The 10,535-nt window shown below is 33.7% G+C and overlaps 3 protein-coding genes across 3 annotated transcripts; all 3 read right to left on the bottom strand.

The window, feature by feature from the left end:
• Positions 1–1,610: 1,610 nt before the first annotated feature.
• On the bottom strand, positions 1,611–3,792 carry LOC143183407 (odorant receptor 10-like). Its single transcript, XM_076384930.1, has 9 exons — positions 3,632–3,792; positions 3,393–3,549; positions 3,314–3,349; positions 3,204–3,237; positions 2,996–3,135; positions 2,545–2,895; positions 2,371–2,457; positions 2,052–2,327; positions 1,611–1,727 (listed from the first exon to the last, which is right to left on the bottom strand). Exons 1-9 carry the CDS (start codon positions 3,790–3,792, stop codon positions 1,662–1,664), a joined length of 1,308 nt encoding a protein of 435 aa, XP_076241045.1. The 3' UTR covers positions 1,611–1,661.
• A 658-nt stretch (positions 3,793–4,450) lies between these two features.
• On the bottom strand, positions 4,451–6,261 carry LOC143183406 (odorant receptor 10-like). The gene is made up of 8 exons (XM_076384929.1): positions 6,250–6,261; positions 5,947–6,199; positions 5,698–5,801; positions 5,192–5,518; positions 5,085–5,125; positions 4,715–5,009; positions 4,550–4,614; positions 4,451–4,460 (listed from the first exon to the last, which is right to left on the bottom strand). The coding sequence occupies exons 1-8, from the start codon at positions 6,259–6,261 to the stop codon at positions 4,451–4,453; spliced, it is 1,107 nt and encodes a 368-aa protein (XP_076241044.1).
• A 1,468-nt stretch (positions 6,262–7,729) lies between these two features.
• On the bottom strand, positions 7,730–9,548 carry LOC143183405 (odorant receptor 13a-like). Its single transcript, XM_076384928.1, has 7 exons — positions 9,409–9,548; positions 9,259–9,316; positions 8,970–9,222; positions 8,794–8,894; positions 8,293–8,607; positions 7,929–8,204; positions 7,730–7,795 (listed from the first exon to the last, which is right to left on the bottom strand). Exons 1-7 carry the CDS (start codon positions 9,546–9,548, stop codon positions 7,730–7,732), a joined length of 1,209 nt encoding a protein of 402 aa, XP_076241043.1.
• Positions 9,549–10,535: the final 987 nt, after the last annotated feature.

Raw genomic sequence — 10,535 nt, 5'->3', positions numbered from 1 at the left:
CAGAATGCACTAGCTGAAGGAGTATACCGATAGCATGCTGTAATTTTCTAAATTCATCGTCTTCGATTAAAAAATACTGCTGGCTTAAGATAATAATTACTTCAAAGAAGAAATACGTAAAAAGTACCCACTTCATGGATCTCATTTTAATCCGTCATTTAAATGTCCATTACAATGTTTCACAATTATAATAATTATATAAACCTGTAATGAATATATCGAAATATTACTTACACCAAAGTTCCCCCACGAAAAATAGATATCCCTGAACGCGATGCCTGTGGCGATAATATGAAGCATGATCACGTTGAACAACGCAAGATTTCGTTGTCGTTGCTCCGCTCGAGTATCTGCGAACCATATGCCACATACTTTTATCAATAAACATGTTACAGCAATGGAAAAGTCTTTACTTCGCACCTCCCGCATGACGAACTTGAAATGACTAGGAAACTGCTAGTTAGCTGTCACCTCGCGTGAAATCTATCGATTTTCGTAAAATGCTACAATATCCAGTACCATAAAAAGGCTTTGATCCGATCAACCGTGACATGTCTTCGACCTATTACTCACGTACTCTCTGTCGCGTGAACTGAGATGGGTTGTGCATTATTCATAGATCGACGGCAGTGATCCTAAGCATAGCACTGAATTGTATAGAATGTGTAACAATCGTGACGGTGCATCAGGGCGAACGAACTTCCCTTTACTTGCAAGTAGAAACAGACTGATGCAATGAAATCCTTCAAGTTTTTAATATTTTCTTTTTGAGAATACGTATCGCGACTAATTAATGTTGAAATGTGGAGGAAGAATTCAGTGGTTTCAAATCTTCATGGGAATACGTAACTTTTGTAAAATGGAGGGAATTCTGTTTCGAGACACAGAGATTGGAGAACTTCTCACATTATCCTAAGTCGCACCTCTCTAGTAATAGAGATGAGGTAAAACTTATTATCTAATAAGTACTATTATACAAGATACACAGTAACATAAATATGTGTTGTGTAACTACGTTATACAGTTTGTATTTGTTAGCAATTTATATTAATTATTATTAATATTCAAACAGCAAAATACAGTTTGTATAAGTACATCACCGCGAAGGTTTCATACGTCGCTCGTTGCTATTATTTGCCACCATAAATTATTTATCAGTCTTTCTGTGTTTTTATATAGTCAAGTAGTTATAATATTTTTTTTCGCTTCTTTTATTTTATCCAAAATTAATTTTCCATCATTCCTTAAATGGAAAAGTGTATAAAGAAATTTCTATATCTTCATCTTCATCAGTGTAAATTGGAATTTTTATTTCACAAAATTGCTGCCAAAAATTACGAGTTACAAGCAACTTTCAAAATATCACTTACAATTTTTATAAGAAAATTTTACAAACAGTTCCAGAACTGATATATAAGAATAACAAATGTATAAAATATAAAACATACAAAATACAAAACTAGTCTACTTGTCTACTAGTCTTATAAGAATTATGTAAACGCAAGGAAGAAATGTTACAAAGACAATCTCATCCTGAATAAAGTTATTAATTATTTGCATTTCCGTTGTGCTCATAGTATAAGTACAAATTACTAAATTTATTTACGTACTTGGGAAATTTCAATTTCATGAACATGTACAAAATATTCAAGGAGATTTAGTTACGATTCATTATTTAAGGATGACTGCCTTAATAAAGTAAAGTATGACATAGCAGTGCTGAGAATCTGGAACAAGACATTTCACATTTAGGAATCTGTGAAGTTGCGCTCAGAAGATTTACAGTTTAACCCCTAAAAATTATCATAAAATCCAAGCAAACTTTGTTTATTATATATTGAACAAAATATATAAAATAAATGATCTGCTTTGAGATATAATTACCACTACTAACACTACAGTCTCCAAAAATATCCAAACAATGATTATCGCTCATTTTTATCTTATAGTCCTTTTAATAATATTAAAACCAAAATTTGTATGAGCTGAAATTTCACTTATGATAGTCTTTAAGGGTTAAAATTAATATTTTCCATTATTTAAAATCATACTCCAGTATAGGTTTCCAGCGACACAGGAAAGAATCCGCCAGCCGTCAACGAGCATGAATGATTCGATCTCATGATGATCATTATTACGTTCTTTCGCAGTCTGCGGCCAACTTTATCCATGGATAAATTTGACCACGGTCCTGAAAGAACAGATTCACCAACATGGGCGTTATGTCGGTTCAAACCGTCACAACTATATGTGAAGAGAAAAGCCTGACATAGAGATCCAGTTATGTTAAGCATCAAGCCAACGCGTTTCGGAAAAGGCGCCTGAAACTGCACATGTAAATATAAAGTAATGCAATTCTATATTAACAACGTAAGAACGAAAAATTATATTTTCAATTAAATACTCGACTATCTTAAATACGTAAAATATGTTCGAAGAATAATTAAAAGGACAATTCTAAAATATTAGATAAAAGATGATAAGCTCAAATATCCGAAAAAGTCTTACTACTCGAAAATTTTATAAACCTGTATAAATTAATACGAAAGAATAGTGTATACTGACCAGAAACATTTGGCATGATAGCAGGCATATTACTAAACTTAAGAATAACACTTGACCAAGTATAAGTTGAGAAAATATTTTCTCGAGTTTGCTGCAATATTCGGTAAGCATCTGATGATATTCCACGCAGCCTCTCAATCTCGTGTAACAAATGTTTGCACAGTCTGACTCTCTTTTATGCTTCTTATTAATTTCTCTGTAATAGTATTCGTGTATACTTGCCAGTCTATATTGCAATATGCGAAACTGGCTGACTACGTGAAAATTTGCGAGACATAAAAAGTTGTCGAAGCAAATATAACATATGCCAACGTATTGCAAGGACATCGTCTGCACACATAATGTATAATAAATGAGTTCGATTCGCCAGAAAAATAATTCATTCTTGTTTCTAGTAGCATTGGGTTGATAGTAATTAAATAGGTAATACCTGTATTGTAAATAGTGCTTCAAAAATAGGCGACTTTTCTATAGGGAAATCGAGCCACATATTGAACGGCAATATTCTTTCAGATTCATTCTTTCCAATGTTAGCTAGAATATGAGAAAAAGACATAATATTAATATACACTAAAATTTCCACACGAAAATTTCATTCCAATTATATTTAATTTAATGCATTATAATCTTATATTCACAAGGCATATTGAAGATAAAAGAAATTGGAAGGCACTATATGACAATTTAAATAAGCTTAAAATTTAATTTTGTAAATGCATTTTATACGTTTTATCAGGATTTAACCTACCCATAATAGGAGGGATGAGGAAACCAATGCAGCTGCCTTGGGCACAGAAGCAAATAACCGTAATGAATATATTACATACTCGCTTACAGTCGTTCAAAATCAATTTTTCAGCAGGAACATAATCCAAGTGCCAGAAATTCTTAAACGTGAACAACACTAAATCAAAGAAATCCACTCTGTGTGCATACATTACACCAATCTTAAAAAAGATGTTTGTCAAGTACAGAATATTACAGCTGATATAAACGCAATCCTAAAATCATAAAATAATTGACTCAACATGCATGAAAGTCAACTCAAAAATTTATTCATAATGGCAAAAAAGGTATGCTGAATTCATAGTGTACTAGCTGAAGCAGCATACCGCTAGCCTGTTGCAATTTTCTAAATTCATTATTCTCGGTTAAAAAATACGGCGGTCTTAAGACAATTACTTCAAAGAAGAAATATGTAAAAAGTACCCACTTTGTGGATCTCATCTTAAATCATCATTTAAATGTTTTACAATTATAATAATTATATAAACCTGTAGTGAATATATCGAAATATTACTTACACCAAAGTTCCCCCACGAAAAATAGATATCCCTGAACGCGATGCCCGTGGCGATACTAAGAAGCATGATCGTGTTCAACAGTGCAAGATTTCGTTGTCGTTGCTCCTCTCGACTATCTGCTAACCATACGCCGCATATTTTTATCAATAAACATGTCACAGTAACGGAGAAGTCTTTACTTTGCACCTCCCGCATGACGAACATCGAATAACTGGGAAACTGCTAGTTAGCTGTCACCTTACGTGAAATCTATCGATTTTCGTAAAATATTACAATGTCCAGTTCCATAAAAAAGCTTTGATCTGATCAACTGTGACATGCCTTCAAGCTATTACTATCGCAACCACAGTCGCGTGAAGTGATGGGTTGTGCATTATTCATAGGTCGATGGAAACGATCCAAGGCATAGTAAATTGTATGGAGCTTGTGACAATCGTGATGATGCATTGAGGCGGGCGAAATTCCTCTTATTTGCAAGTAGGAATAGACTGATGCGATAAAATCCTTGAAGTCCTTAATATTTTCTTTGTTTCCTTTTTAAGGAAACATATCAGGAAATATGGAGTAATGATTCAAGGGATTCAATCAAGTCTTCATGTGAATATAGAAGAGTTCTATTTGTCAGTTCTATTCTTTCAAGTGGAAGGAATTCTATTTTACGTCCTCTCGAATGCCGTTACGCATTTTCCACATCCAAGGATGAATTTCTTAGTAAAGTAAAATAAGACATTGCGGTACTGAGGATCTGCAACATGGATTTCCAAATATAATGTATGTACCATAATAGTAATATTCATATTCAATAGTTATAAGATAATCAACTATCGATAATAAGAATTTATTACCCCGGTGTAGGTCTCCAGAGACACCGGAAAGAACCCGCTGGCTGTTAAACTGCAACACCTAGTCGTTCTCAGAGTAATTATTATTATATTTCTGCGCACGGTTCTGCCAACTTTATTCATTGGCAGAGTGGTCCACGGCCCCGAGAATATTGCTCTACCAATATTGGAGCTCTGCTGTACTAAGCCATCGCAACTATAGGTGAACATCAGGAGTTGACACATAGTTCCACCCAAGTTCAGGACTAAACTGACGCTTCGAGAAGGAGGTGAGTCTGTCTGCATAAATATTAAACAACTGCACAGAATGTCAAAATGTTCTTGGAATTATTATAAGTGGGTATGGGAATTTATTAGTGAATTAAAAAATCGCGTAAGAATTTTCTTAACAGATTTATGCGTCACTATAGAATTCTAATAAATAAATAGAGTTACTGTTTAATTAAAAATCTGAGGTGATAGTATTGGGAGTACGCTAACCAAAAATAGTTGATATCCGACGAGACAAATGATCATGGCCAAGAAAAGCACTTGACCTAGGACGATTAATGTGAATACATTCTCAAGCTCGCTGCAATATTCTATAAGCATCTGGTGCTGTTGAACACAGCTTCTCAATTTTTTGTAACACATCTCTGTTTGGTTCTTTTCCAACTCTAAGCTGTCTGCTTCCTTGTGGAAGGAGTCTGTCAAGTTTTTCAGCCTATATTGCAATATGCGAAATTGACTGGCTACGTGTAGATTCACCAGACACAAAAAATTATCGAAGCAGATGTAACATGTGCCAACGTGGTACACGCACAGAACCTGTATAAACGTAATTTATTTTTGTATGCTAAAGTTTTTATCGAAAGTCGAGCAATATTATTTGAAGTGATATAGAAGTAATAGCAGAGTCACGAGCACGATTTGTATAATAAGGTGAAAAAGCTTTATTTTAATCGAAGTATCTGACGCGATAATTGATTTATTGATAATTGATATACCTGTATTGTAAATAATATCTCAAAGTAGGGCGACAATCCTGTAGGAAAGTTCACCCACATATTGAAGGGTAATATCCTATCGGACTCATTTCTTCCGATATTCGCTACAAAATAAAGAAAGTATCTTTCATAAACAAAATCATGATCACGTTGAAAGAGTTTAAAAGTCAAGTGAAAAATTTCATTTGAGTTGACAAAGGAAATAATTAATAATTTATTGCTCACGACAATTTCAAATACTCAACTTACCTAATAAAGGTGTTACCATATAACCAGCGCAGGTACCTTGAGCACAAAAACTCAATACAATGATAAAAATCCCACATATTCTCCTGCAATCTGTCAAAATCAACTTTTCTTGAACATTGTAGTTCGAATGCCAAAAGTTCTTTTCTGTGAACAGAACTAACTCGTAGAACTGCTTTTTGTGTATGCACAAAACGATGATTTTGTAGAATACGATCATTAAATATAAGATATTGCAAGCGACAAAAACGCAATCCTAAAATTGAAAGAGTGTTAGCTAATTTTGCAGTCAATTTCACGTAAAACATGAATATTCATTGCATAAATGTATTTGCATCAAAGTCATAACATTATTTAAGAATTTTATTTTGTACTATTCAGAACATCCATATCTTGCTAACTTTCTATAAAGAATAATTATTTAATAATGCTCCCGAATTAAGTGATTGAATAAAATGTTGTATTCAATCTACTTTATATTTTTCTATCCTCAATAATGCATTCAAAATAAGGACTTAAAAATATTCAATACTCACGTTAAAATTGCCCAACGAGAAGTAAAAGTCCCTAATTGCGATACATGTAGCAATGAAGATCGCATTGAGTGTGTACATCAATGCATATTTTCTACGGCGTTGTTCCGTGAAATTCGTTGCTGGCCATAAGCCAACAATCTTCATAAGGAAAGATGTTAAAACGATAGAAATATCGTTGTCTCCCTTGGAACGCATGATAGACTTCGTGCAAGTCAATTTTATTTCTCCTGAGCTCGTATGACAGTCTCCACTTTAAACTTCGCAAAATATCAAGGAACGTGTAATCTACTTACTGACAACGCTTTGACCTGTTCTATTTCTTTAGCATCTATCGTGAGTACAGTGTCTCTTCGATTTGTCCCGCGTGAAACAAAGGTGTCACAGAGTATGAATCGGTGATGAATTATTCACGATTTAAGAACAGCGATCGAGACACCTTCGTGACAAATAAATGAAGCAGTAATTCCCGTGATGTCGTACCGAACATTATATGATCAGCTTCAATTCTGAACGATAGGTCTCTTCAGTTTTCTACCATTTTATCCCTCGAGGAAGCTAGACTACTCTTAAGGATATTACACCCTGAAGGTGGGTAAGATAAAACATATACTTCTTCATTAAAATTAATGATAAAATAGAAGTAAGAGTTTTGTTATTTAACTTCAGTTTTATTTAAGTATAACAGAATGTTCAGTCTGAATGACTACAAATTTCCTGAAAGTGATAAATATGCGTTTAGCCCTCGCCGTGGAGTGAATTATGAGAGGAAACAGACCGCGGTTGAGCATATATTGAGATCGTTACTAGCTGCATTTTTCTACAACTTGATGAGAGTACTTGAAATTAAAGTCAATGGTTTTTCGAAGAAGGATATAGGCTACGGTTATGAAGTTAAAATCTATCAGAGAGGAATGGATTAGGAGTAAAGTGAAAAGATGTACATCCTCTGAGTTGTGAAAGTTGAAAAGATGCACCCTCTGAGACCGATAGTGCCTCTCAGAGTTGAGTAAACTGTAATCTAACTTTTAATTACGATTACAATGCAATTGTTTTTCATATATCTCTATTCCGGGTTATAATGAAGGAACTAAGAGTCAACAGCAATTTCGTAGTCTCTAATTTTCGTTTTATATCACATTTTTATTTCAATACAAATATTTCTATTTTTTCCCCTCAGATAACAAGAATATACTCTGAATAAAAATAATCTACTTTCTGTTTACCTTACGTAACTGGAATGCATCGAATATTTACTTCATCTCCGTCTCGGCGCTTTGGCTTAGCAATGTGAAGTATGACACTGCAGTACTTAAGACCTGCAACAGAGAAATTGCAGGACCTGGCTACAAGTTGACATTTCGTTAAATTAACGAAGCGAAACTCGTCGATAAAGCCGAAAAAATTAATATAATGACGAATTAGAAATTACAAAAATCTAGTATTAAGTACCTTAGTATATGTTTCGAGGGATATTGATGAAAATCCACAGGCTGTTATACTGCAAGGTACGCTGGACCGCAAGATTACGAGTATCGAGTCCTTTCGCAGCATTTTGCCACTCTTGTTCATAGACAATTGAGTCCACGGTCCTGCATATACTCCTGTCGCTACGTTCATACTGTCCCTTGTTATACAATCGCAACCATAGGTAAACATAAAAAGCTGTGACATAGATCCTCCGATGTGACAGATAAAAATAACGCGTCTTGCAATTGTTGCATCTGCCTATGGTACGTAATACGTTCTAAATATAATGAAAATATCGTACACTCGTTTGTTCACGTTGTGATAATTAAAATTCTGACCTACTCACCGTAATTATCTGATAGCCAACGAGACAGATTAGCAAGCTGAATATTACTACTTGCACCAGAGCGAATATACTGAATGTAGCTTCGATCTTCTTGCAATACTCAATAAGTATTTGATGTTGCTGAACACAATTTTTAAATGTAATGTAATGCTCTTTTGCAGAATTTTTACCATTGTTTTTTCTACTGTTCGCGCTGTTCAGAACCGCTAGTCTGTATTGCAATATACGAAACTGACCAGCTACATGTACAGTTATTATACACAGAAAGTTGTCGAAACTAAAATAGTACAAGCCGCCGTGATAGATAGAGTAAATCTGTAAATGTAATATGGATAAAGAATGTGACTACTTCATATCTGTAATATGTATAATTAAAAAGTTGTAAGTAATACTTATAAAAAGGACAGAGAGTTAAAATGCGTCTTTTGGGAATAAAATGCCTGTAGATACTCTTTTTCATTTTATTTTATACTATATATTTGCAATAAAGATAATAAGTACCTGTGCTGTATACAGTATCTCATAGTATGGTGTATCTCCAGCCCAATCTGTCCACACCTTAGCCGGAAGTGGTCGACCCGTCACATTTTTTCCAATATTATCTGGAATGAATGAAAAACAATTTTTCATCAGTAAAAAAAATTCACTCAAAGTAGAATTTTGTTTCAGGCATTTACCTATAATCGGACTTAAACTATAGTTAAGGAGCGTTCCCTGAGCAAAGAAGGTGAAGCAGCAAACGAAGAAAGTAGAGATGCGCCTACAACGATTCACGATCACTGTCTCATAGCTGTCGTAAGTAGAATTGAGAAATTCTTTTCGTAAAAAGTTCACTAAATGATAGAATTCCTTTCTGTACCAAAGCATGAGAAATAATTTGAATAAAGCCAAACTCAATGTGATTAAATTGCAGAGGCCATAAAGGCAGTCCTACGAACATAAAAATAGAAACTTAAGATCGTATACAGAGAGGTTCATAAATGCATGCCAATACCTCAGGAAAATAACTACTTCTTTTTTGTTACTTCAAACGCAGCTCAATATTATTTTTTTATACTTACGTCAATGTTGTCCAAGTTATGGCATAAATCTATTACTGCGATAAAAAATACCCACAAGCATCCGGAGGCACCACTAGTAATTAAGAAATTATAGATGCATTGTTGAATGCGAGTAGCTGCTCTCCAATAGCCAGCAATTTTCAAGCAAGTAATTGTTAGCACAACAGAAAAATCGTCATTGTTCGTAAGTGACATATCGAAGTCCCAATAAATGAATACTCAATTCAGATATTGAAGCGACACAAGGGATTTACCTATTATCGCCATGTCGCGGCGAGGCATGCAAATCGTTTTCATCTATCATTATCTCTTTACCCTTTAATTTCATACTATGTGTATCTTTATTCTACAATTCTATACCTTTGAGGGTGGAAAAGTGATATTATGCATGAGTACAGACGAAAATGAAACCTTTCGGTAAAAGAGAACTGCGCATAGTCGATAAAATATTCATAATACAGAACATAATTATACGAATCCCTCTGCGAAAGAAGTACTGATCAACAGCTGCGTTTCTCGCCACAGAGACTTTTAATGAATGTTAAAACACGATGAGGGAACTTGACACTAGTCAATAGTTTTTCGAAGAAGGATAGAGGCTACGGTTAAAATCTACTAGAAAAAAATGAATTACGGGTAAAGTGAAAAGACGTACAATAGATAAGGTGTATCAGAAAATATGGGACATTTTTAGGAGGTAGGTTCTAGACAGAGACAATGAGAAAAATCTAAATGTATAAGATTCCATTCATTTTTAATCGCAATTTTTTGATTATTATATTTTAATGAATCAAATAATAAAAAGTAATGATCATACAATCTATTATTAAAATTATTTATAAATATAATATGTATAAAAAATATTTTCAGTTTAATCGTACTACTGAGTCTTTTAGAACTCAGTTTGTCTAACTTTACAGAGAATTATGAACCTTAAAAAAAATAACAGACCATGGATAGTACAAAATAAGTATAACTGAAAAGCTAAGCTTCTTCAGACATTCATGAATTTGAAGTTATTTTAATTTTCTTCAGCTCTATCCCGAGAAAATGCCCCATATTTTCTAATACATTATTACACACCCTTATAATTAACTAGCTAAGTTGCAACCAGAATTTGGTAATTAATTATTCTTCTTTCATATCACATTTTTATTGCAACAATGATATTCCTATTATTAT

The sequence above is a fragment of the Calliopsis andreniformis genome, chromosome 9, assembly GCF_051401765.1.
Source record: "Calliopsis andreniformis isolate RMS-2024a chromosome 9, iyCalAndr_principal, whole genome shotgun sequence".
NCBI classification, from domain to species: domain Eukaryota; kingdom Metazoa; phylum Arthropoda; class Insecta; order Hymenoptera; family Andrenidae; genus Calliopsis; species Calliopsis andreniformis.
Note: the sequence above shows the minus strand (reverse complement) of the source record. Positions and strands in the feature narration are given on the sequence as shown.

Excerpts from the sequence above, each read along its gene's own strand:
- LOC143183407 (XM_076384930.1), bottom strand. The coding sequence starts at position 3,792 with ATGAGATCCACAAAGTGGGTACTTTTTACATATTTCTTCTTTGAAGTA. Across the intron at positions 3,238-3,313 it reads CCTCATCCCTCCTATTATGG|TGCCTTCCAATTTCTTTTAT; the intron begins GTAGGTTAAATC and ends ATTGTCATATAG. Across the intron at positions 3,136-3,203 it reads TTTTATCTTCAATATGCCTT|TGTATATTAATATTATGTCT; the intron begins GTGAATATAAGA and ends TGGAAATTTTAG.
- LOC143183406 (XM_076384929.1), bottom strand. Across the intron at positions 5,802-5,946 it reads TATGGTAACACCTTTATTAG|CGAATATCGGAAGAAATGAG; the intron begins GTAAGTTGAGTA and ends TTTATTTTGTAG. Across the intron at positions 4,615-4,714 it reads CTCTGGAGACCTACACCGGG|ATCCTCAGTACCGCAATGTC; the intron begins GTAATAAATTCT and ends TCCATGTTGCAG.
- LOC143183405 (XM_076384928.1), bottom strand. The coding sequence starts at position 9,548 with ATGTCACTTACGAACAATGACGATTTTTCTGTTGTGCTAACAATTACT. Across the intron at positions 9,223-9,258 it reads ATGCATTTATGAACCTCTCT|GACTGCCTTTATGGCCTCTG; the intron begins GTATACGATCTT and ends TTATGTTCGTAG. Across the intron at positions 8,895-8,969 it reads TAGTTTAAGTCCGATTATAG|ATAATATTGGAAAAAATGTG; the intron begins GTAAATGCCTGA and ends CATTCATTCCAG.